The sequence below is a fragment of the Mesoplodon mirus genome (assembly GCF_964341445.2).
Source record: "Mesoplodon mirus genome assembly, contig: HAP1_SCAFFOLD_898, whole genome shotgun sequence".
In the NCBI taxonomy this organism is placed as follows: Eukaryota; Metazoa; Chordata; class Mammalia; order Artiodactyla; family Ziphiidae; genus Mesoplodon; species Mesoplodon mirus.
In genome coordinates this window covers 172,809-199,852 of record NW_028295143.1, presented here as the reverse complement: position 1 = coordinate 199,852, position 27,044 = coordinate 172,809, and the positions used below count along the sequence as shown (strand labels likewise).

The 27,044-nt window shown below is 41.9% G+C and overlaps 1 protein-coding gene across 1 annotated transcript; it reads left to right on the top strand.

The window, feature by feature from the left end:
• Window positions 1-1,500: 1,500 nt before the first annotated feature.
• LOC309797689 (U3 small nucleolar RNA-associated protein 25 homolog) lies at window positions 1,501-26,568 on the top strand (the record flags this gene model as incomplete). Its single annotated transcript, XM_082646136.1, has 9 exons — window positions 1,501-1,671; window positions 4,039-4,127; window positions 5,796-6,206; window positions 8,186-8,405; window positions 16,016-16,218; window positions 17,412-17,594; window positions 17,731-17,843; window positions 18,571-18,816; window positions 25,035-26,568. Coding segments are annotated over 9 exons (1,880 nt in total), but the record flags the coding sequence as incomplete, so codon positions are not given.
• Window positions 26,569-27,044: the final 476 nt, after the last annotated feature.

Genomic DNA, 27,044 nt, shown 5'->3' with positions numbered 1-27,044 from the left:
GAATGGAACCGATAAATATAAGGTGTTAAAGAGGTGCAAAGTGGTCACATGCTGCCAGGGTACATGAGGGGAGGCTTCAGAGAAGAGCTGGGATTGAAAGCTGAAAGGAACTCTGTCTCACTCGGACATCTAGGTGACTATTCTTTTAAAAATTATTATTAATTTATTTATTTTTGGCTGCATTGTGTCTTTGTTGCGGTGCGCCAGCTTCTCACTGTGGTGGCTTCTCTTGTTGTGGCGCACGAGCTTAGTTGCTCTGCGGCATGTGGGATCTTCCCAGACTAGGGCTTGAAACCACGTCCCCTGCATTAGCAGGCGAATTCTTAACCACTGTGCCACCAGGGAAGTCCCCATAGGTGACTTTTTAATTTAACTTTAAAATCAACTTTATTGAAGTATGAATTACATTCAACAAGGTGTACCCATTTTAAGTATGTAATTTGATGAGTTTTGACAGATGTGTCTGTCTATATTGTCATCGCCAAAGTCAAGATACAGAACACTTCCAATACCTGCAAAAAGTTCCTTCTTGTCCTTTTACAGTCAGTTTCCCAGGCCTGGCATCAGGCAACCACTGACATGCTTTCTTTCACTATGTATTAGTGTTTTCTCTTCTAGAAATTCATATGAATGGAAGCACACAATAAGTACCCTTTTGCATGTGGCTTCTTTGGCTCCTCATGTTGTTGTGACTCATCCGTGTAGTTCATATTAGTAATTCATTTCTTTTTATTACTGGAATAGTAGTCCATTGTCTGAATATATCTGGGGAACTTTTTATATTCTGTTATCTTAATGCCTATTTGCCTTACTGTATTTTTGTCTCTAAGGTGTCACACACCATTCTTAGTATTTTCATTCATCACTTGTACTCGGATAAAAAAATCGTTGCCTCAGACTTAGGGACTTTTTAAATTTTGTTGGTTTTCCATTTTTCTTTCATGTTTTAGGTTTTTAAAAATGAAAAGTTTGGTTTTTTAAATTATAAAAGTAATATATATTTACTGTAAAAATTTAAGAGGGTAATATAGTTAACGTATATCTCCTCCACCCTGGGATGAACACCTTTAACATTTTATAGAACCTTCCAGGCTACTTTTTTATGGATATATGAGTGAATATATATTTGTGTGTATGTGCATAATGGCCTCATACATTTCTGTAAGTTACTTTTTTCTTTAATGATATAACGTGTGTAACTGTGGGTTCACATTAGCTTAATCACATAGTATTCCATTGTAAATAATATGTGGTAATTTAATTAGTACCCCTTCGATAGAAATGACGAAATCATTTTTTCTAGTTATTTGTTATATCAACGCTGATTTGAACATCTTTACATGTACTAGGTCAGCAGTCAAGCTCAGTTTTGAAACTTATGTCTTCTACCTGAATTTGCTTAAAAGTAAATGATAGCCTAAGGAATTAGATTTCATTTGTCAACAGAAGTGTAATTATGAGTAGTAAATAATTTCACAAAATGTTTTATCAAAACTGCAGATGCGGCCTTACCTGCTGACCCTAAGGGAAAAGATGGGCACGGGCCACCTGGCACAGCAGAGGAATCCCCAAAGGAGTTTACAGATGCAAAACATGAGTCACTCTTCAGCCTAGAAACCAACTTTCTCGAAGAGGAAAGAGGAGGCAACTGTTCTCTGAAAGCATCACAAGGTCAGAGCACAGCTCATGTTGTTTGAATTCAGCTGGTGCTTAGTATGGGTGGTTGTGGTCTAATACCTGTTAAATCTCTTGTTATTGGAATGAGCAGTAATAGAAACAGATAGTTTAGCAGCTAGATGTAGAGCTGGAAAGAAATGCTTCTCCGAGATCTTTTGTGTTTTTCAGGGTTAGGCAGTGTTGCGAGTGGGCGCGGCTGTTCATGAGGACAAACAGTTGAACAATGATAGCACGGAAGGCCAGTTCCTCAAAGCTCACGATCCACAGCTGGGGTCAGGGGAAGACTTCTGATTTTTTTCCCCAAGCAGGGAAGGGAGAGAAAGAGGAGAAAAGTACTTTGCATTTTTCTCTCTATCCTTCACTTGCTCTTCCTTACTGGAGCAGTAATTTTACAGATTTGTGAGACCCGGCAGTGGCTAATCTGATTGGTCCTTATTACCAGGAAGCACCGCAGAAGCCAGAAAGCTCCACCCTGTCTCCCCAGTCTCTCTCTTTATTTTTGGCTGCATTGGGTCTTTGTGGCAGTGCGTGGGCTTCTCACGGTGGTGGCTTCTCTTGTTGTGGAGAGCAGGCTCTAGGCACGCGGGCTTCAGCAGTTGTGACATGCAGGCTCAGCAGTTGTGACACATGGGCTCAGTAGTTGTGGCTCGCTGGCTCTAGAGCTCAGGCTCTGTAGTTGTGGCGCATGGGCTTAGTTGCTCCGTGGCATTGGCAGGCGGATTCTTTTTTTTTTTTTTTTTTTTGCGGTACGCGGGCCTCCCACTGTTGTGGCCTCTCCCGTTGCAGAGCACAGGCTCTGGACACGCAGGCTCAGTGGCCATGGCTCACAGGCCCAGCCGCTCTGCGGCATGTGGGATCTTCCTGGACTGGGGCATGAACCCATGTCCCCTGCATCGGCAGGCGGACTCTCAACCACTGCGCCACCAGGGAAGCCCGGCAGGCGGATTCTGAACCACTGTGCCACTGGGGAAGTCCCCATAGGCGACTGTTTAATTTAACTTTAAAATCAACTTTATTGAGGTATGAATTACATTCAACAAGGTGTACCCATTTTAAGTATACAATTCGATAAGTTTTGACAAATGTGTATATTTATATTGTCATCGCCAAAGTCAAGATACAGAACACTGGGCCATGCCTCTGTCCCAATGACTGTTACTTAGACAAGCCTGTGGTAGGCTGAGGCAGGGCTCTGCTGTCTCTCAGGTCCTGTGTCTTAGCCTGTGCCTGGGTGGGCACGTCAGGTTGGTCTCATTCTGCGTCCTGACTGCCTTTTTTGGTCCCAGTGCCATTCTTCAACCAGCGGTGCCACTGAAGTTGAAATTTTAATCCTCATTTGGTTCTGTTAGCTATTCTAGACAAGAGGAAGAAGTAGCAGGTAGAATTTGGGCAAAAACCGCGTTCTGAACTCAAAAAAAGTTAAAAAAAAAAACAAAAAAACCCTGGAGGAAACATTAGGAGGCTTGACTATCCTAAAGTTTCTCTGGTTGTTTGGTCTGTACTGATATATTATCACCTAGAATTCTTATTTCCTATTGTTCACCTTTATCTTAGGTCTTAATATAAGGTGCACTGCATTTGAAGTTTTACTACCTGGGTCCCTGAATGGGTCATTTAACTTTGCTTCTTACGTGAGTGGGGCTGGAAGAGAAGGTTGGGTGGCCAGTGCAGAGCACTGACCCTGCCATTTTGATCATTTGTTCACCTCAGTTGAGTGTTGAGCATTTACATTTGTCTTCCAGTGCAGGTTAAATCAGACGTGGTACCTGCCCTCAGGGATCTTGCAGTCTAGTTAGGTGAGGTAGGACATGCACATATATGTGTTGGTGTGGATAACTGAGGGCAGGGCGCTTGAGAGAAAGTGATGACTGTCTATAGGGGACCAGAGATGGCTTCTTTGGAGCCAGAACTGTGCCTGACACAGTAGGCTCTTGGGAAATAGTTATTTATTGTGAGTCAGGGGGTAACATTCAACGGATACTATTTGGATATATAGAAATGCGGTGAACAAGAGGATAGAATTTTCAGTTAAAGGAAGGAAAGCCACAGTGGCAGAAGAATTTGAGAGCCATGTAATTCAAAAATTACATTAGAGAGGTAGGTTAGAGGTGTATGTTGAATTTCAGTCCAAGAAGTTTCTTCAAAGGTTTTTGAGGTGGGGAATAATGTGATTAAAGAAATGCTTTAGGGAGATGAACCTGTCAGAAACTTTTAAGCTCTGGACTGGGATAAATGATGGGGAAAGTTGATGGGGAAAAAGATGAGTTAACATCATGAAAACAGGATGTCATTCACAGGAGAAGACTGGAAAATCCCTGTCATTTGCCCTAAGTGTTCTAATATTCTTTATTTCTGAATTAGATCCATTTGCACAACATGTAAACAAAGAACTGAAAGAAAAAGAAATCCAGGCTGTTGCCACAAATCCCAAAACTACCCACCAGCTAAAAGCAAGCAGTGGTCTTGGGTTTTAGTGGTCTCCCTGAATGTATGATACACACCCGTGGCAGATGGCTTGAGAGGGAGCAAGATAGAGGAAGACTGGAAGAGCCCAGTAAGGCACAGGCATAGCTAGAAAAGGCACTGGGAAGCTGGAAGGTGGGGACCAATAAGATAAGAATGCTTTGGAGACAGGTACACCAGGGTTTAGACCAACGTCTGCAAGGGGCTATCTCATGACCTAAGGCAAGTTAATCTACCTTTTTAATCTTCACTGTTCTCATCTGTTAGAGGGGGACAGTAATGCCTGCATCAAAATAAAGTAATTTAGTTTACTGGAAGACATGTACAAAGTGTTCAGTCAGACAGTAGCTACTGCTGTTCATTTGTTTGAAATATCTGAGATAAGTTCACACCTAAATTATTCAGTATGGAGCAGTTTTTGCTTCTTTTTTCGGTGATTTTTTTTTTCACCACTGATGCTATTCATAAGAATTGGTCATCCTTGTTTCATTGAAATTTTTATTGAGGTAATAATTATAGATGCAGTTGTAAGAAATCATACAAGGGTATCCCATGTGCCCTTTGCCCGGTTTCCCCCAATGGTAGCATCTTACAAAACTGTAGTACAATATCACAAGTAGGAAATTTCCACTGATACAACCTACCTGTCTTATTCAGATTTCCTCACTTTTGCTCCTGCTCCTTTGTGTTATTTAGTTCTATACTGTTTTATCACGTGTAGGTTGCCCTGGCCACCACCACAGTCAACATACAGAGCATTTCCAGCACCATCAAGATCCCTCCTCTTCCCTGGTGCCATTTTATAACCACACCCACCTCCCTTCCCCCATTCCTAACCCTTGGTAACCGCTAATCTGTTCTCCATTTCTATAATTTTGTTATTTCAAAAGCGTTATATAAATAAAATCATACAGGTTGGCTTTTTCTCACGCAGCATAATTCCTTGGAGGTTCATCCCAGTTGTTGGCATATATCAATAGTTAATTCTTTTTTATTGCAGAGGTCATCCTTTCTTTATTGCTAAGATCAGCAGTTTTGTTACAGTGCAAAAATTCCCAAACTGGTATTCCACAAAATACTATTCTTTTCAATTCTAATATATGTCTCCAAAAAAAAAAAAAATCCAAAACAACAACAAAAACCTTGTTCCACGTCCAAGTAAATTTGGAAAACTCTGGGTCAAACGAAGTGGAACGGAGTCCTTGTTACAGGACTCAGCAGAACCTTTAGTGTCCGATCTGCTTGTGACTCTCCCTGAGGGGGATTAGGTTTTGTGGTGGTTACCGAAGTTATTTGACCGTTGGGCCCCCTTTTCTTTTGTCTAGAGTAAATTTTGACTTCCTACAGTGTGGTCCACAGGACAGTTTGTGACCCACTGATCTAGTGAAGAGCTCACAAGGTTTCTAAAGTCAGAAACCTTGGGCTCTAACCCTTAGCTCTGTTCTCCTCTGTTTGTCTGAATCCTATAACCTCTGAACCTCAGCATTTCCTAAACTGCCAGAAGAGCATTATAGTGTTTAGCTTGTAAGGTTGTTGTGAGGATAAAGTGAGAGGATCTGTAAGTTGTGAAAGGCCTTGGTAAATTATAAAGCATTATATGAATGTAAGGTACTATAATTCATTTCTAACTTAGTTCTTGATCATTTCTCCCACAGTGGCCCATCCTGGGCCAGCTTGTCTTTTCATCCAGGTTTCAACAGTTGGAAACCTTTAAACCCCCAAAGGACATTGACTTAAAGTCACTTCATCTCCAGAAGCCTCTGGAATCCACCTGGATCAAGACCAACAGCCAGTTCCCCTCTTGTCCCCCAAATTCAAGTAGCCCCTTCACACCCCTCCAGAAAGAGCTCTTCTTAATTATGAATTCTTACCGGGACCTGTTCTACCCAGAAAGGACTGCCCTGAAGAAAGGGGAAGAGATCCGCCACGTGTACTGCCTGCATGTGATAAATCACGTTCTCAAAGCCAATGCCCAGGTGCTTGCCAACAACAGCAGATGCCGAAGCCAGAAACTTGGGTTGGGTGATGATGATGACTTCAGGGACCAAGGGCTAACGAGGCCCAAGGTGAGTGGCAGCAGCAGAACTTTGCCCTCAAGGAGGCTGTAAGGCTCTAACATATGGGTCCTGGCACTTAGCAGGTTCTCAGATGGTTTAATGATTGGAATAATGAATGAGTCCAAGAATGAGCATATTAGATGGGCCAGGTAATGTCACGGCAGTGCTGCAGACAGCTCAGTGGACTGTCTCTAACAGCAGATCTAACTGGAAAGTGGAGTAGGAGGTACCTCCATGATAATTCTCTCCTTAAAGATAAACCCTGATCCTACATAAGTAACACTCCACTATAAATCTCTTCTTTGTGATTGTCAGAGCTGGATGGGACCTTAAGGAGCCTTTTATTCAATCCCTACATATTACACCTGTGGACAGAGACCCAGATTCGTAGAGGACCTTGCTAAAGAGAACCAGAGAAAAAGTAGCAGAGACAGGACTAGAACCAAGGATTCCCTTCACTAAGCCACATAAATATGTAGACCTTGGAAAACAAAATCCCTGTTTTTGCATTGTATCCTTATTACTGCTTAAAGTGATGATTACATTTATGTGGCTCATAAGCCTAAGCTCCAGTGGATTGGGAGCTTACGTCGTTGAATTCTGTCTACGTTTTTCATGATGTGCTGGAGCTAGATACTGTGCCACCCATACCCCCTTACCCTTTAGCCTCTGTGTCTATATTGAAGAAGCCTCATCTTCTTAGATTCTTCTCATTGGGCTTAATAGGATTTTAGGATTTTGATACTGATATGGCTCTTAGAGATTTCTTAGTCCAACCCTCTTGTTTGATAGTTGGGGAAACCAAAGCCTAGACACTTACTTAGTGTGACAGCCGGGACAGTAACTTGGCCCTCTTCAAAACTGATCCATCATCCCTGCACTGTACCAAACTGAATCACTACACCCCTCTGGCTGTGCTGGTTGCCTTTCTGAGAAACTATCTCAGAATCTTGAACATCAGGATAATAAGATTATCTGTTTCCATTTAGAATTGCAAAATAGAATATGAGGTAGATTACCCATGAGTCACATTCAGAATTTGGTGAATTGTCTGATCTGACTGGGGTTATATCCATTGATTGTATTGTTTACACAAGGGTAGTTAGAAGGTAATCATTTGTTAAGCATCTTCTGTTTTTTTTTCCTCAACAGTTAAAATTGAGCACTTTTGGAAATGTTTGGAAAACTGAATCCTATATTTCCCATTGAAATATCATCTTATTTCAGAAATCCTTTATCATCATTTCTGAAAAATGTACTAGGAAATGTACTAGAAAAGTAATGATGCTTTAGTCCTTTCCTTACTAACTTTATTCTCTACTTAATACATCTAATTCATTTGTTCAGCATATTCCTTGGGTCTTACGGATCAAAATACTGAACTAAGTTCTGTGGGAGACAGAAATGAGTAACATTTCTTGTCCTCAAAGAGCTTTGTGTGTTTATGCCCTTGGGTTTTTGCTAATGGACACCTCTGTTAACGGCATTGACTTACCTCAAAGAGTATTTCTGGGCTTCCCTGGTGGCGCAGTGGTTGAGAGTCCGCCTGCCGATGCAGGGGACACGGGTTCGTGCCCCAGTCCAGGAAGATCCCACATGCCGCGGAGCGGCTGGGCCCGTGAGCCATGGCCGCTGAGCCTGCGCGTCCGGAGCCTGTGCTCCGCAGCGGGAGAGGCCACAACAGTGAGAGGCCCGCGTACCGCAAAAAAAAAAAATAAATAAATAAAATTTCTACATTCTGCTTAAGAATTAACCCCACCCCCACCCCAAGGAGCCATGAGATTGAAGTCCATAGGACATGGTGCTGTGGGTCGGAAAGATGCTCAGCCTTCAGTACTGAGCCAGGTCCTATGTAAAGGGGGTGACACGGATGTGGTCCTTGGCCAGGGGCTGTGGAACGGAGGGCTCCTTAGGTCCCCAGCAGGCTCACCTCGAGCTGTCCTTCCTTCCCCTTGCCCCTCCAAGGCTGCCCATCACTCCCTCCACAGGTGCCGATAGTGGTGCCATTCCGGGAAGCTGCTTTGCGGGTGGTACAGCTCTTCATCTGTCTTCTTGAGGGCGACAGCAAGAAGAAAATAATTGTAAGCAACAAAAAGAGGTTTAATGGAGAGTATGGCTCAGATCCCAAGGAGAGACCACCCAACCTGAAGAGGCCTGAGGATTATGAAGCTGTATTTGTCGGCAACATCGATGACCACTTCAGGACTGGTAATTCCTCCTTGTCAAAACTGAGACCCTGAGGGACCTGAGGTGTGAGGTGCACATAGCTGGAAGCTAGAAGCCTGGAATTAGGCATTCTTTCAGAGGGTCACTGTCTCAGCCTCCTAGCAGAACCAGGACGCATTTGAGACCACTCGTCTGCCAGGGGAGAGTCTTGCCTTGGCTAATGGGGTACATACTTGGCTAATGGGATGGAGTGTCTGTGAAGGCATGTATGAAAGGCACCTGCATGTTTATAACAAACGTCTCAGCATGCCTATAGCTGGTAGCTCACAGTCAATGCTACAGGGCTTCTTGGGGGAGTTGGAGCTGATGGGGCTGGGTGGGTCAGTCTGGGGAAGATGAATAAACTAGAGCATCTGTACGTAATGGACTTCCCTCCTGCCTGCCATGTGGAGTGCCCACACCTGAATTATCTCCACTCTGGACTTACTGACTCCCACCCAGCTTTGCACATTTTTGCTTGTTTGTCATTCAGCTCCCATGTACTTGGTTGCTTGTTCATTGAAAAAGTTCCTGGAAAATATTTATTAGTCACGTATGCCCATTTACCACTTATTAAGCATCTACTATGTGCCAGGCACTGTTAAGCTGGAGATATGGAATTAAAAGTTACTGTTAAGCAAGTCCAGCCTTAAGACAAATCAGACAGTATGGGATGAGATGTGTTACGGTTAGAGGATAGTGGGTGTTCTAGTTAAAGTATTTAAAGCAAATATCCTTACTCAAAATGGGCTCAGGACTGTTAGGGAAGGCCTTCTGTTGGAGGTACCATCCATACTATGTTGAAACCTGAGTCAGATTTAGCCAGGTACAAAGTAGAGCGATGAGAGTGGAAGAAAAAGTTTCAGACAGGAAATGGCAAGTGTGGAGGCATCAGGGTGAATAAACCGGCAAGACTTAGGATTCAGAGGCTTTAGCATGGCCGGAGTGTGCAGTGCAAGGGGATTAGAGCTTACAGTTAGTTTTAAACATATGCAGGCGGCCAACAAGGAGCTGATAAATCAGTCTTTTGTTTAATTGATATATAATTGACATATTAGTTTCAGGTGTACAACATAGTGATTCAATGTCTATATACCTTACAAACTTATCACAACAATAAGTAAAGTTACCGTTTGTCACCATACAAAGTTAATGCAATATTATTGACTATATTCCCCATGGCATACATTGGATCCCTGTGACCTGTTCACTTTATAACTGGAAGTTTTATACCTCCTGATCTCCCCCATCCATTTTGCCCACCCTCCAACCCCGCCCTCCCTGCTGGCAACCACCAGTCTGTTCTCTGTATCTATCTGTCTGGTTTTTTGTTTTTGAGATTCCACATATAAGTGAAGTCACATGCTGTTGATATTTGTCTTTGTCTGACTTATTTCACTTACTGTGATACCCTCAAGGTCTATCCTTGTTGTCGCAGATGGCAAGATTTCATTCATCTATGGCTGAGTAATATTCCATTGTGTGTGTGTGTGTGTGTGTGTGTGTGTGTGTGTGTGTGTGTGTGTGTGTACACACCGCATCTTTATCCATTTGTCATCTGTGGACACTTAGGCTGCTTCCATATTCCATATTTTGGCTATTATAAATGTTGCATTGAACGTAGGAGTGCATATATCTTTTTGAATTAGTGGGTTTTTTTCTTTGGATAAACACCCAGAAGTTGAGTTGCTCAATTGTATGGTGATTCTATTTTTAATTTTTGAAGAACATCCATACTGTTTTCCATAGTGGCCACACCAATTTACATTTCCACTAACAATGCACAAGGGTTCCCTTTTCTCCACATCTTTGCCAGCATTTGTTATTTCTTGTCTTTTGGATAAGACCTATTCTGACAGGTTTGAGGTGATATCTCATTGTGGTTTTTTTTCTCTCTGTGCTTTGGTTAATAGCAACTTATAATACATGGTGGCTGTAAGAATTTATAACTCCAAAATCACAGCCTATCATTTTATATTATTTCATTTTGATCACAGCACTTACTAGCCACCTGATACATTCTTCTTTTTTTTTTTTTAATTGGAGTAGGTATAGTTGATTTACAATGTTGTGCTCATTTCTGCTGTACGGCAGTGACTCAGTTATACACATATATACATCCTTTTTTATATTCTTTTGCATTATGGCATATCCCAGGAGATTGGATATAGTTCCCTGTGCTATACAGTAGGACCTTGTTGTTTACCCATTCTAAAGGTAATAGTTTGCATCAACTAACCCCAGACTCTCAGTCCATCCCTTTCCCCACCCCTGACCTTGGCAACCACAGGTCTGTGAGTCTGTTTCTGTTTTGTAGATAGGTTCATTTGTGCCATATTTTAGATTTCATATATACGTGATATCATATGGTATTTGTCTTTCTCTTTGACAGACTCCTCTTAGTATGATAATCTGTAGTTGCATCCATGTTGCTGCCAAATGGCATTATTTTGTTCATGTTTATGACTGAGTAGTATTCCATTGTATATATGTATCACATCTTTATCCATTCATCTGTCAATGGACATTTAGGTTGTTTCCATGTCTTGGCTATTGTGAATAGTGCTGCTGTGAACATAGGGGTGCATGTATCTTTTTGAATTATAGTTTTGTCCAGATATATGCCCAGGAGTGGGATTGCTGGATCATATGGTAATTATATTTTTAGTTTTCCAAGGAAACTCCATACTGTTTTCCATAGTGACTGCACCAACTTACATTCCCACCAACAGCGTAGGAGGGTTCCCTTCTCTCCACACCCTCTCCAGCATTTGTTATTTGTAGACATTTTAATGATGGCCATTCTGACCAGTGTGAGATGGTACCTCATTGTAGTTTTGATTTCTCATTGTGATTTTGATTTGCATTTTCCTGATGAGTGATGTTGAGCATCTCTACATTTGACTGTTGGCTATCAGTACGACTTCTTTGGAAAAATGTTTATTCAGGTCCTCTGCTTTTTTTTTTTTTTTTTTTTTTTTTTTTTCTGTACGTGGGCCTCTCACTGTTGTGGCCTCTCCCGTTGCGGAGCACAGGCTCCGGACGCGCAGGCTCAGCGGCCATGGCTCATGTGCCCAGCCACTCCACGGCATGTGGGATCCCCCCGGACCGGGGCACGACCCCGTGTCTCCTGCATCGGCAGGTGGATTCTCAACCACTGCGCCACCAGGGAAGCCCCCTCTGCTATTTTTTAATTGGATTGTTTGGGGGGTTTTTTTTGCGTTTTTTTTTTTTTTTTTGCAGTACGCGGGCCTCTCACTGTTTTGGCCTCTCCCATTGCGGAGCGCAGGCTCCGGACGCGCAGGCTCAGCGGCCACGGCTCACGGGCCTAGCCGCTCCGTGGCACGTGGGATCTTTCCGGACCAGGGCACGAACCCATATCCCCTGCATCGGCAGGCGGACTCTCAACCACTGTGCCACCAGGGAAGCCCCGTTTGGGGTTTTTTGATAATGAGTTACATGAGTTCTTTATATATCTTGGATCTTAACCCCTTACTAGATTTGCAAATATCCTCTCCCATTCAGTAGATTGCCTTTTTGTTTCATTGATGGTTTCCATCGCTGTGCACAAGCTTTTTAGTTTGATGTAGTCCCATTTGTTTATTTTTGGTTTCATTGCCCTTGCCTGTGGAGTCAGATCCAAAAAAATATTGCTAAGACTGTTGTCAGGGAAGTTACTGCCTATGTTTTCTTCTGGGAGTTCTGTGGTTTTCAGGTCTTATGTTCAAGTCTTTAATCCATTTTGAGTTGATTTTTGTAGATGGTGTAAGCTAGTGGTCCAGTTTCATTCTTTTGCATGTAGCTGTCTAGTTTTCCCATCACCATTTGTTGATGAGACTGTCTTTTCTGCATTGTATATTCTTGTCTCCTTTGTCATAGATTGTGACCATATAAATATGGATTTATTTCTGGGCTCTCTGTTCTGTTGATCTGTGTCTGTTTTTGTGCTATTACCGTACAATTTTGATTACTGTAGACTTGTAGTGTAGTTTAAAATCAGGGAGTGTTATACCTTCAGCTTTGTTCTTCTTTCTCATAATCAGTTTGGCTATTCAGGATCCTTTGCAACTCTGTACAAATTTTAGGATTACTCTAGTTTTATGAAAAATGTCATGGGTACTTTGATAAGGATTGCATTAAATCTGTAGATTTCTTTGGGTAGTATGGACTTTGTTTTTGAATTTTATTTATTTCTTTATACAGCAGGTTCTTATTAGTTATCCATTTAATACATATTAGTATATACATGTCAGTCCCAATCTCCCAATTCATCACACCCCCACCCCCACCCCCACTTTCCCCCCTTGGTGTCCAGTATGGACATTTTAACAGTACTAAGTCTTCCCATCTATGAGCATGGTGTATTTTTTCATGTTTCTGTCATCTTTAATTTCTTTCATCAATACCTTGTAGTTTTCCAAGTACAAGTTTTTTACCTTCTTGGTTAGATTTTTTTCTAGGTAGTTTATTCTTTTTGATGCTATTGTAAATGGATTGTTTTCTTAATTTCTCTTTCTAATAGTTCATTATTAATGTATATAAACACAACAGATTTTTGTTAATTTTGTATCCTGCAACATTACTAAATTTATTTATTAGTTCTGACAGTTTTTTGGTGGAGTCTTTAGGGTGTTCTCCATAAAGTATCATGTCATCTGCAAATAGTCAGTTTTACTTCCTCCTTTCCAATTTGGGTATCTTTTATTTCTTTTTCTTGCCTAGTTGCTGTGGCTAGGATTTCCAATACTATGTTGAATAAAAGTGGCAGAAGTGTGCATCCTTGTCTTGTTCCTGATTTTAGAGGAAATGCTTTCAGCTTTTCACCACTGAATATGATGTTAGCTGTGGGTTTATCGTATATGCCTTTGTTATGTTGAGATACGTTCCCTCTATACCCACTTTGTCAACCCATCCTTGCATCCCTGGAATAAATTCTACTTGATTATAGTGTATGGTCCTTTTAATGTATTGTTGGATTCAGTTTGCTAATAATTTGTCAAGGATTTTTGCATCTGTGTTTATCAGGCATAGTAGCCTGTACATTTCTTTTTTTGTGGTGTTTCAGTATCAGGGTTATGCTGGCCTCATAAAATGAGTTTGGAAGTGTTTCCGCCTCTTCAGTTTTTTGAAATATGTTTGAGAAGGATAGGTATTAAATCTTCTTTAAGTATTTCATAGAATTTACCATGAAGCTCTCTGGTCCTGGTCTTTTGTTTTTGGGGAGCTTTTTGATTACTGATTCAATCACATTACTAGTAATTGATCTATTCACATTTTTTCTTCATGATTCAGTTTTAGAAGATTGTGTGTTTCTAGGAATTTATGTATTTCTTCTAGGTTATCTGACTTGTTGGTGTATAATTGTTCGTAGTAGTCTCTTACGATACTTTGTATTTCTGTAGTGTCAGTTATAGCTTCTCTTTCATTTCTGATTTGGGCCCCTTCTCTTTTTTTCTTATTGAGTCTGACTAAAGGTTTGTTAATTTTGTTTATCTTTTCACAGAACCAGCTCTTAGTTTCATTGATCTTTTTTTTTTTTGTCTCCATTTCATTTATTCAGTATTTCTCATCTGACTTCTATTATTTCCTTCCTTCTTTGTTGGAAGTTTTTTCCTTTCAGCATATTTGAACATATCATGCCATCTCCTTCTGGACCACAAAGTTTCTGATGAAAAATCAGCTGATATTCTTATGGGGATTCCCTTGTCTGTAATTAGTTGTTTTTCTCTTGCTGCTTAAGATTCCCTCTTTACCTTTGACTTTTAACATATTAATTATAATGTGTCTTGGTATGAATCTCCTTGGGCTCATTTTGTTTGGGACTCTTGGTTCTTGCTGGACCTGAATGTCTGTTTCCTTCACCAGGTTAGGGACATTTTTAGCCATTATTTCTTCAGATAAGTTTTCTGCCCCTTTCTTTCTCTGTCCTCCTTCTGGGACCCCTATAATGTGGGTGTTAGTGCCCCTTTCTCTCTCTTCTTCTGCGACCCCTTAACACCGATGATAGTACACTTGATGTTGTCCCACAGTTCCCTTAAACTGTCCTCATATTTTAAAAATATTTTTTCTCTTTGCTGTTCTGTTGGGGTGATTTCTGCTACCTTGTCTGCCAGGTCACTGATCTGTTCTTTTCTACCATCTAGTCTGCTGTTGATTCCCTCTAGTGTATTTTTCAGTTCAATTATTATAATCTTCAGCTGTGTGAGCTCTGTTTAGAACTTTCTTATATTCTGTCTCTTTCTTGAGTTTCTCACTGTGTTCGTTCATTCATCTCCCAAGTTTGGTGAGCATCTTTAGGACTATGACTTTGAATTCTTTATTGGATAAATCACTTGCATCTGTTTCATTAAATATTTTTTCTGGGGTTTTATCTTGTTCCTTCATTTGGAACATGTTCCTCTGCTTCCTCATTTTGCTTGACTCTCCGTCTTTGTTTCTGTGTATTATGCAAAACAGTTACTGCCCCGTCTTGAAGGAGTGGCCCTGTGTGGGAGATGAACTGTATTTTTAACTTTTTCCTAGTTCTTGGTCATCTTATAAACTCTCTCTGTTTGTTTCACTCCCATGGAGTCTAGAAATGCAGTCCCACCCCCATCTGCCTGAGCCTGGTGCTCAAGGAGTGTCCCCTGTGTGGGCTACATGTGATTGTTGCCTCAGGTCGTGTCCCGCGAGTGGCATGAGATGGGGTAGGCGTGGCTGCTCGTTGTCCATGTTTGTCAGTGCTGCACACAGGCAGTGCAGGGCCGTGGGGTAGGGGGTACTCACCCACCACCACTGTTAGCAACTTAAGAGTGAGAGTGCAAAAAAGTGGCACCCACCAGTGCCATCAAGGTAGAGGGAATTTGTAAAAATGGCATCTGCCAGCATTCTGTCCCCAGAGAGAGTCCCAGCCAACTTCTGCCCCTCTGGTAGATGCTTTAAGATTAGCAAGTGAATCTCCTTCACATATGATCTGGGCTCTTTAAAGACTGCTACTTGTTGCTTAGGAAAGAGATGTGGGCAGGATATATAAATTTTTGTGATGATAATGTTAAAGCCATAATTAGTGAATATATTTATCCAAAGCTTTATGTAGAGTGAAAGAGAACTTGTGGGTGAATCCAGGGATTTGTTGAAGAGCTCTTTGAATATGGAAAAATAGATAAGGACCAGGTCAGTAATAGAAGTAAGTGTTAAAGTGACAGAAACCACCAGTAAGGAAAAGAACATTTCAAGGAGGGTGTGCTTATGCATTCGTGACAAGAAACACTAAAGTGCCATTGAATTGGTAACTGAGAGCTGTTGGTGACCTTGGCAAGAGTCATTTCAGTGGTGTCCTGAGACTCAGAGGCAGATTGCAGTACATTAAGGAGTGAGTGGGAGATTTTAAAGTAGAGATAATTTTTTGGAAGGTTTGCCAGTGAAGGAAAAGAAGAGGGTGGGAGCTAGAAGGGACCGTAGATGCAAAGGAGGGATGACGATGATGATTTTAATAATTAAAGCAGTTGGAGCACAATTACATGCAAAGGGGAAGATGTGGAAGGTACAAGGGGAGGCTGCAGTTGGAGAGGGTGGAAGCTAATGGCTTGGTGGTGACTCATGAACTGATGTGTGCTTGGCTGTTTTGTGTATAGGGGTGGCAATACTGCAGAGAAGCATCCGACTTTATGCCCCCTTCTATTCGTCAGACATCCTCATTGCCTCCCCTCTGGGCTTGAGGACCATCATTGGTGGAGAAGGAGAGAAGAAGAGAGATTTTGACTTTCTGTCTTGTATTAAGCTTCTCATCATTGATCAAGCTGACATTTACCTGATGCAGAACTGGGAGCATGTCTTGGTAATGCTGGTCATTAACATTTAGAGACAAGAAGCTCAGTGGTTTGAGTCTGAAATGGTTATTAAAGTCCAGATTAAAACTCAGCTTGGAAATGGAAATATTCCACATTTTCCAATTTGAAAATGGGAAATGTTGTCCCCTCTTCTACCCACAAGTTGGTCAGTAAAGTATCCAGAAAGATAAAAATTCTTGTCAACATTTTCAAATCTCCAGAAAAGATTTCTTCCCCTTAAAAGTTGCTTCTAGTAATAGACCAGTTTAGTGTGGTTGGTTGGTTGGTTGGTTGGTTGGTTGGTTGGTTGGTTGATTGATTGAAATCCCTCCTCACCAGGAATGTTTTTATCTAAAATAGTTCCTCCTATTTATGCTCGTTCTCTTTTGTTTGGTCTTCAGTGGAGATGGGAAAACATTGCTCATGATTTCTTAATTTGTGATGTTTTACAGAGAAACGTAAGATGTTTTTGTCCCCCTACTGTAATTTGTACTATAATTTTTTTTCTCCCTCTCAACATACTCTGCAATGTTTTGGGGTTTAGGATTGTGCTTTGGAACAATCCTCATCACAGAACTATAGGTTTATTTTTATAAGGCATGTGAGAATTTACCTTTTCTACAACCCCAGGACTTGGAGTAAGTTTGGGACAGATAAAGGGGAGTACTTATTTATAAAGTAGGGAATAAACTTATAGTACTTGTGACCCTTCAATATACATTACAAGGTAAAAATATGATTAAAATAGAACAGGCATGTCGATGGTTGAGTCATCTTTATTTTGAGCAAAAGGCACATGTAGTCACTCCGGGAATTTTCTAACGTTTTGGGAGCCAAGTCATGGAAGGACAGCAGCTCTGTTTTCCGTGTCATTTCCCTTCTTGTCCAAGTCTGGAACTGAGTTGCTTATAGAGTGACCAGAGTGGCATTTCAGAATTTCCTTTAAAAGAAATATTCTGTATAGGTAGCATCTTGATCCTTTTTGAGAGATCCACAAGGTGGCCAGTTTGAGCTTTTCTTCTTGTTCGCTTGACTATGGGCAAGTCACTCACCCATCTGAGCCTGTTTTCTTGTTGTAATTTGGGAGATGATAGTATCTACTTCATGGGGTTAAATAAGATGATGGGCTTATAGAAAGGTTAGCAACGCCCAACAGGTAAGTGTTCAATAAGTATTAATGGAGTATTACTTCTGCTCAAAGCATTTGATGAACCACATGAACCTACTGCCCTTGGACTCACATGGGGTGGACTTTTCTCGAGTGCGCATGTGGAACCTCAATAATTGGTCCAAGTACTATCGTCAGACGCTGCTGTTTGGGGCCCTGCAGGATGCCCAGATCAACTCTGTGTTCAACAAGTACTGCGTCAATGTGCAAGGCCAGGTGGGTTCTCTCCTTCTTTCTCTGAATTTTCATGAAGTATTGTGTATTGTTTGGGTCATGAGGCAGAAGGAGAGGACAGCATTTGGTCAACAATGGGGATAGCTCACTTCCTAATGTTCTCACTGACTCCTGGCAGGTGGCTGTGAGGAACGTCCCGATGACAGGCTGCATCAGTCATGTCCTGGTGCAGCTCCCACATGTCTTCCAGAGGATGGAACCTGAAAACCTAGCTTCAGTGATTGATGCCAGGTACCCTCCCCTGTCCCATTGGATCCCTGGGGGTCACAGAGAGGAATTTTACTTGGGCATTCAAATTTAGAATTGTATTCCACGTTGGCTTTCTTAGTTACCATTTACGAAATGAAATGAGATAATTGAATCCAATCATGCCATTGACAGAGGAGGACACTGAAGGCCAGAGAAATGGTGTGTTGTCCTAGTTCCAATAGTGTCAGGGTTAGTAAATCAAGGGTACTTTCCCCTAGACTGTGGCATTTTTAAATTACATTAATTTTTTAATGCCTCATGTCAACAACTTAATTCTAAGCCCTTCAGGGCAAGAACTGTTTTTCTAATTCTCTATGTAATTTCCCCGTCTTCTCATTGTGTTTAGTCAGGGGACCCATGGTAGCAGAATGGTGCTTAACACATGGTAGGTGTTCAGTAATTATTTGTTGACTGACTGATTGACAACTGAATGAATGAATGAATGATACAGTTACGTACTTCCTAGAATAATTCTCTGGGATATACCAGCATCACATCTATCCTTTATGATGAATAGTGTTGGCACTTACTTTTTGATGCGCTTAACAAGTTTTATCCCTATATAATCTCTTTGCAATGAGGTAGGCCAAATTGGCCTCTTAGGGGAGGTAGAAGGAGATTGTGACTTGCCCAGGGTCATGCAGTTGGCAGTGACACTATGGCTCACCTCTAGACCACTGACTCTCTGCCCTTTGCCTTTCCAAATCAGGTTTAACTTTTTCGTCAACAAGATTTTGCCTCAGTATCGTGATGCAGTCACGTCTCACACGCTTATCTATGTCCCCTCCTACTTTGACTTTGTGCGTCTCCGAAATTACTTCAAGGAGGAGGAACTGAACTTCACTCATATCTGCGAGTACACCCAGAAGTCTGGTGTCTCCAGGGCCAGACACTTCTTCCTTCAAGGAGAGAAGCAGTTCCTGCTCCTCACAGAGCACTTCCATTTCTACAAAAGGTAAAGTAGGGCCAGGTTTCAAGTGTCCTCTCTGGAGGGTCTGCTTCCAAGTGCATGGTGGGCTTTGCTGTGTTATAAGGTCCTCCCTTGCTTCACCTCCTGCAGACAAGCCAGAGTCTGGGGGGCTGGACAGACTTTTCTTGATTGGTTGGTTGGTTTTCTTTCAAAATGGGCATTGTTGGAAAAGGTGGTAGAAACGAATGAGTGACTACAGCATAACCTGTATACAGATCTGGAGTGGGTCCATACTTAGGGTACCTCCTGTAGCTGTGGGTATACCCCTCAAGAAGGATATTACAGAGTTGAGCAGCTCTCAACTGAATACAGGAAAGGGAGGAACCTGTCGTAGAAGCACAGATGAAACACCTGGGGACTGTGTGGTCTGTGGAGATGGAAGTTGAGTACAGGGTCAGTGTTCAGAAAGCTCTCATTTGTCCTGAGGCAGTGCACACACACTTCTGCACCAAGGAGAACCAGGACTAAGGGGCTCCTTGAAGTTTAGGAGAAGCAAAAGGTGAGGGGCTTAGAGGTGACTATTTAAGGGCTTCAGGGTTTGCTTCTTGCTGGCATCATTATTTGCTTTGTTCCAGTGAGTTGTTGTTTTCATTCATGTTGGAAATGGTATTTTGGGGGAGTTTGCACTCAGCAGGTCTAAAGAGCCCTTAGTTTTCCAAAAGCTTGATACATCAAAGCAAGTCCTTTAAATGAAGTGGATGGATTGGAAAACTTCCCAGCGTGATTGTCTGTAGCAAGAGTGAGCTAAGCTGGGATGAGGACTGCTCTCAAGTAGCAGCTTTTCAAGGAGAGGGCATGATGTCAAAGGAGCCCTTTCTCTTAAGTAGGCAGGACAGTCTTCTGTCTTACACTGTTCATTTATTGACCAAACTGTTTTGTCCCCAAAGTCACTATAAAGACAAACCGAACACGGGCCATTAGCTTTGTACCCTGGACCAGGTTAGTGGGTGTTTAAGTTGAATGGAGATAACCTGCAACTGCCAATTATCTCAAGGTTCCCAGCTATAGATTTTTTTGCTTGAGAGGTCACCAAGGTGATGATGGGTATTTTGATCTGCAGTGTCTTTGTGATTTGATTTTTTCATTTGACCTTGGGAAAAGTACATGTATTTTACACTTTAGTATCCAGCTTTAAAATTCTGTATTTATATTCTCTATGGAAGTAGGCCGTGTTAGACATATTGCAGTTCATTTGTGAGCTAGCAAAAAACTTTCATCCTGAGGATTTGTTTTCTTTGGGGAGATGAAACCAGTAGAATCTTAGGATGGGATGGGCATTTGGTCATGATGGCCCTCCTGAGGGGAGGACAGTTCACAGTTCTTTCTCTGAGCATTATCAGTGGGTTAGCACAGGAAGGATTCTTAAGCAGGGGGCAATCAGAAACTCTGGAGGTAGGATTTCTGGAGGTGGGAAACGCTAGTGGGGTGTTTCTGAGTGCTCCCTGCCCCAGGGAGAACCCCAGTTATAGAAGTAACAGACCTCGTCTTTATAGACTGTATGCAGGAGCCAGCCTTGCAAGTCAGTTGTGGTTGCCTCATTTATCTTTAACAGTTGTCAGGTAACATAGACATCGGGAATGTCCTTAGTTTTGGGTCCTGTCACAGTGTTACGCCATATTTGTAGGGGTCACCGAAGACCCAAAGCACATACAGGAGAGGAGGAAGGCAGGGGAAGAGGTGCAGAAGACCATGGGAATTGTTACTAACTGCCCCTCTGAAGAGGTTCTGGTCACGTGCTCTTATTTCCAGGAGATGCCTAGTCTCTACTGTGCACGAATTGGTCCTAAGAGAGATTTTCTTGGGTTTTAAATATAATACCTATTGGAATTGGTTTTGTTGTTTTATTTTGCTTTAAAAATACTCTCATTATAAGAGTATTACACAATTATTGTAGAGAACCTAGAAAATCTAGGTTAAAAAAATGGGATCACCTATCATCTTACTGATATAAATACCCATTTTGGTGTATTTCTTTCCTGTCTCTTTGATGTAAAAAACATGTGCACGTGCACACACACACAGACACAGGCATTTTAAAAAGGACACCAACATTGGGATCACAGTGTACACATTTGGATTTTTCTTTCTTTTATCTTGAATGTTTTATGTGCTTATTGAAAAAAAGCTTAAATAAGTTAGCATTTTGGTATATACTTGTATGTTATGGATGTATTTTTAAGTTAATATATATATAGTTCTACTATATCCTGCCCCCGCTCCAACTTTTTATTTGGGAAGATTTCATTTCAAAAGACATTGTAAGACTATCCCAGTGAACATCTCTAACTCCTTCCACTTAGGCTTCACCAGCTGTTAGCATTTTGCCACATTCTCATGCACCCACATTCTCTGTCTCTCCTTCTCTCTTTCCACTCACATCTCTTATTTTTTCTTCCTGAACCATTTGAGAGTAAATTATGGGAGGCTTCGTGACACTTAACTCCTCAACCTTTCAGCCTGTAGAGCTTAAAAACAACATTCTTTTATCTAACCACAACACCATTAACATACCACTTGACATTACTGCAGTAATACCATCTAATATTTAGTCTGTATGCAAATTTTCCTAGTTGTTCCCAAAATGACTATTACAGCTGCTTCTCACCACCCACCCCCCGCTCCAATCCAGGATTTAGTTAAGAATCCTACGTTGCATTTGCGTGACATGTTTCTTTAGTCTATTTTAGCAGTTCTCAAGCAGGAGCAGTTTTGCTCCCCAAGGGACATTTGGAAATATCTGGAGACATTTTTGGTTGGTACAGTTGGAGGGTTACTCTAGTGGTCTAGTGGTTCAAGCGGGTCAAGGCCTGGGTGCTGCTAGACGTCCTACAGTGCACAGGACAGCCCTTACACCAAAGAATTACCTGGCTTAAAATGGCAGTAGTGCCAGGGTTAAGAAACCCTGATCTAGAATAATTCTCTGCCTTTGTTTCTTGCTGTGATACTGATATGTTTTGAAGAGTCCAGTCCAGTTTCCTGTAGAATGTCTCACATCTGGATTTGGCTATTTTCTTATTATTTAGATCAGTGTTCCCAAACTTTGCTACATATTAGAATCCCCTTGGGGAGCTTTTAAAAATCTGAATGCCCTGGTCATACCCCAGTATCAATTAAATCATGGTGTTTGGGGATGGGGACCAATTACAGGTATTTTTAAAAAACAAATAGGTGATTCAGTGAGCATTAGAGTTCGGGGACCAAAGATTTAAACATTATTTTAGTAAGAATTCTACATAGAGGCTATTGTGTACTTCCCCCTGCATCTCCTCAAGAGGCCCAGGGTGTCAGTTTGTCCCATTTTTGGTGATACTAAATGTAATCACTTGGTCAAGGTAGGTCTGCTAAATCTTTACATTGTAAAAATACCTTTTCTGTGTAATTATAAGTAATCTTTAAGGTGTGTATAGCATCCTTTTTAATGGTTGCATAGTGTTACATTGTATGGGTATATAATTAACCCAGTTTCCTTTTAATGGGCATACTGATTTGTTGTTTTCTGTTATTATATACAATAATGCCAAGAGCATCCATATGCGTAGTTGATGGCATAGTTGCCTAGGCATTTCCTTAGGATAAATTTGGAAAGGAAAACTTATTTGTTCAAAAGCTGTACCCAGTTTAAAATTTGCTGTGTGTTGCCACTCCCATCTTCTCCCCTCCCCGGTGAAATACACACTCACAATAATTTATACTCCATTAGCCTATTTCTGTAAATTCTGTAAATATTTCTGTAAATTCTCCTTTTTTCCAGTGACTTGATAGTCAAAATGATACCTCATGGTTTTAATGTCTTTTTCTTGCTTTTCTGTGTTTTTTGTAATTGTCAGTTGAACGTAGTGCCTGAGTAAGTAGCTGGCCTGGACGCCTCTTCTGTCAGGCCACTAGCGTGGCAGTTGTGAATCTAGTTAGGATTTGGTTGTTACCGTCGTTGCCTTCTATTTACCACAAACTGCCAGTTCCTCCAGCAGACAGTGGCCCACTGTGGGGCCCAGTGCTGGAGGGCCTTGTCTCAGTGTCCTGCTCCCCTCTCAGCTTTCACCATGCCCTGCACCCCTGTGCCGAGGGAGAGCCTCTCCCACGCTCCGGCCCCTCCCCCAGCAGCAGGCTGCTCCTGCTCGCTCCTCCCCTAAGGCTTGAAGTGGGGCAGTTGTTCTCCTCCTGGTCCAGCTCAGATGCAGGCAGGTTCTGTCCATCCTGGGCTTTGGAGCTGGCGCTTTCTCAGGGCTCCTGCACCACCCTCCATGGTGGCCAGCCTCTGCCTTGTTCTACGAGGGGTCTTGGTGGGGAAGAGTTCCCTGCATCTCTGCAGTGGTGGCAAACATCTGCTTACATCAGTGCAGGATCTTGGGCTGAACAGGCTTCATGCCCTTTCCCCAGTCTTCATGCCCTTTCCCCTTTCCCCAGACTGCTCTTTTGACTGGATGTAAGTCCTGTGGTGGGGAGGGATGGGGTGAGGGGTTAATGCTCCTCCCTTAGGGCACACAGTTTTGCTGCTTCTGACTCCACCCTGGCAGTTGACCTTTGCCCCCTCACTGGCTTCAGGCTTTAGCTTCATATACAACATGGCTCTGGGAAGAGAGTGAGTTTTCATGTCTGCACCACCATCGGGGTCTCTCAGGTCTTCTGCCTTGCGTCCAGCCTTTCCAGGGCTCCCAGTGGAGACCTTTGGAAAAGCCATCATGACTGTGAAGTAAAGGAGTGTCCGGGAATCCCAGGGATTCTGAACTGTCATGCAAGCCCATAATTGCCCTTTAAGAACTTGTTAAAAGTGTAGCTTTTTTCTTCCTACCCACTTTCTTAGCAGCTGCCCTCTTCCCCACTGTGCTCTGCCAAAGGTGAAGTGGTTCATATGTCCTGTCTTTCTTCAGACCATCTTGTCACTCTTTGGAATTCAGTCAGTGATGGGCTGAAGCTGGCTCATACCAGCTCTTAAGGTATGGTTGCACATCTCTTCCCAGTTCCAAGTTCAGCAACATGACACTGGTAGCTTGAAATGGAGTATTTACACCACAGAAATTGGCAAATGCTTCAAATCAGCACCTATCCTCCCCCACTGAGAATCAGTTGTTAAACACACACCAGGGCACCGTTGAATCCGTTCACTTGGTTGCCCTGTGACATCAGCTGTCTAGGCTCAGGAAAAGGAACACTGTTGTAGATTATCTTTTTCTTGTTAGCACGGGAGCAGTATTCTCTTGAGTTTTCTACATACTAAGCAGAAATGGAACTCTGTGTTTGTTTTGATAACTACTGAGGCAGAACTGTGTTTTTTCAACATCATTAGCCATTAAAATTCCTTTATGGAAAGAGGATGTGGAAAGCTGATCCAAGTAATGGGCTGCAGTTATATTTTGGGAGAGGAGGGTCTCCAGAGAGATCAGGATGAGCCAAGGGATAAAAAGACAAGGAAAACTTACCGTCCATGAATAAAATAAAATTCCCGAGGGAGTCTGACATCAGCCCTGTATGAGAGTCTTAACAGGAAAAATCAGAAACTTGTCAACGTATAAAATCTTTGGTCATGGAGCCCAAGAGGGAATGATTGATCTCAACCCGAACCGTAAGGCGCGTCCCTAGGGTCTGCACCCCCCCCCACACCATGCAGCCCTGTGCAGCAGGGAAAGAAGCGAGGAAGCTGTTGAAATTAATTGCCTTCCCATAATGCCTAATGGGTCCTCGGGCAGGATTTTGTAAATGGGTGAACTTGGGACATCTGCCATGGAGTTAACATGTCTACAGAATGACAAGAAAAGACTAATGGGAGTGCATTTACAGTTTATGCTGTTTATTTTATGTACTGGGTCTGGTCTGACCTCATCTCCATTACAGAACACTGTTTTGCCTGATTATAATTAGGATAATGTTAAATTGGAAATGCCTGCTTTTCAAATTTTCTGCGACAGATTTCTAATCCTTGTCTACTATTCTTCCCCACCCTACCTCAGTCTGCTCAGATTAGGCTCAAGAAGTGCAAATTCATTTTATCATTATCTTAAGCCAAACATTAGGAATTCAAATACACTGTCACAAAAAATGAGCCCCTCCAGCTCAAATTTGAGTAACTTTTGGTCTGTGTGTTATTTGTGCCATGGTCTTTCTCCTTGCATGAAACAGCGAGAGTGACTATGTCCCTGTAAAACTCTTCGGTGGCTTTTCCATAAAATTTCTCATGTAGACATAGCCTCTCTTTCTCCTTCTAACAGATACACAATAAAAGGCATCAGGAACCTAATTTTCTATGAACTGCCAACATATCCCCACTTCTACAGTGAAGTCTGTAACATGCTGCAAGCCGCCACCAGAGGAGAGGAAGCTGCCTGGACCTGCACTGTCCCCTACTCCAAGTACGATGCCCAGAGGCTGTCTGCTGTGGTCGGGGTGGAGCGGGCTGCACAGATGCTGCAGTCCAAGAAGAACGTCCACCTTTTCATTACTGGAGAGAGATGAGAATTGGTTGGACAGGAAATGGTGTTTGGTGTGATATGTCATGCTTGATTCTGTGTCTCTTGGACCTGATTCTGATCACTTACACAAAGAAGGGCTGCAACAAGGAAGGAGCACCAGGCAGGTTCTTAGCAGATACTTCTTTCTTTTCAGACCATATATACCTGAAAAGTTCCGTGTAAACCAGATTTTGGTAAAACCCATCTTTCAGAGGTCAGGGGAGAGCTCATGGAACTCTGAGAAGTTGATAGAAGGAATCTTCTACTTGTGAATTTTTTTGTACGCCATAAATTCTTTTGTTGTGATTTCACCTCTAATTTATTACACTTGGTAAACTCTTTCAGATTTGCCTGTTTCTATTGGACACCTTCTTAAAGTGAGGCATGCATTTCTTTGCTTGTGAGAACTGGTTATGAGAAATTGGAATACTTCTTGCTGTTGAATATCATCTTAGTTTTGGATCGCAAAGGTTTTGCAAAACTGTTATTTTTCCCCAGCCAAACTTTTTTAAACCTTAAATATTCTATTTTAATTCAACCTAGAAGAGCACATTCGTTCACTGATCTTTTTTTAACTCCTAAATGTTTTAATGAAAATATATACTTAAAAATCACATTATATAAAATAACATGAATTTCTACCTTATTTCAAGAAATAATTTTATGAAATTCTTGATGTCACAAATTCATCGTCAACATCACTGTCTTCATTGCTATAGTCATTTTTTAAGTCATATAACATAAAAAGGAAAAGAAGTTACACTTTTAAAAACATTTTTAGGGAGTTCCCTGGCGGTCCAGTGGTTTGGGCTCGGCGCTTTCACTGCCGAGGCCCAGTTTCAGTTCCTGGTCAGGGAACAAAGATCCTGCAAGCTGCACAGCGTGGCCCAAAAAAAAAAAAAAAAAAAAAAAAAATTGAACTATTCCTCAGACAGAAAAATTACCAATTCAGAACCTGAATCATCTGAAAATAAATTGCCAAGTTGCTGGGCCTGTCACTCCTAAAAATCACTCCTGAATTTAGTATGTATTTCATGTAAACAAGGACATTTTTCTATGTAACCTCAAAACAACCGTCAAATCAGGAAATTGCCACTAATCCTTGGGCCCCATTCAGATTTTGCCAAATGTCCCAATAATAACCTTTATAGCAAAAGGATGCAGTTCAGAGTTACATACTGCTTTGAGTTGTCATATCTCTGTAGTGGCCTTTATTCTGAATGGTACCTCAGCTGTTTCTTGGCTTTCTTGACCTTTTTTTTAATTTTTAAATTAAAAAAAAATTTTAAACATCTTTATTGGAGTATAATTGCTTTACAATGGTGTGTTTCTGCTTTATAACAAAGTGAATCAGCTATACATATACCCCCGTATCTCCTCCCTCTTGCGTCTCCCTCCCACCTTCCCTATCCCACCCGTCTAGGTGGTCACAAAGCACCGAGCTCATCTCCCTGTGCTATGCGGCTGCTTCCCACTAGCTATCTATTTTACACTTGGTAGTGTATTATAAATCCATGGCACTCTCTCACTTCGTCCCAGCTTATCCTTCCCCCTCCCCGTGTCCTCAAGTCCATTCTCTACGCCTCCGTCTACCTAGCCTGCCCCTAGGTTCTTCAGAACCTTTTTTTTTTCCGATTCCATATATATGCATTAGCATACGGTATTTGTTTTTCTCTGACTTACTCCACTCATGTATGACAGTCTCTATGTCCATCCACCTCACTACAAATAATTCAATTTCATTTCTTTTCATGGCTGAGTAATGGACGT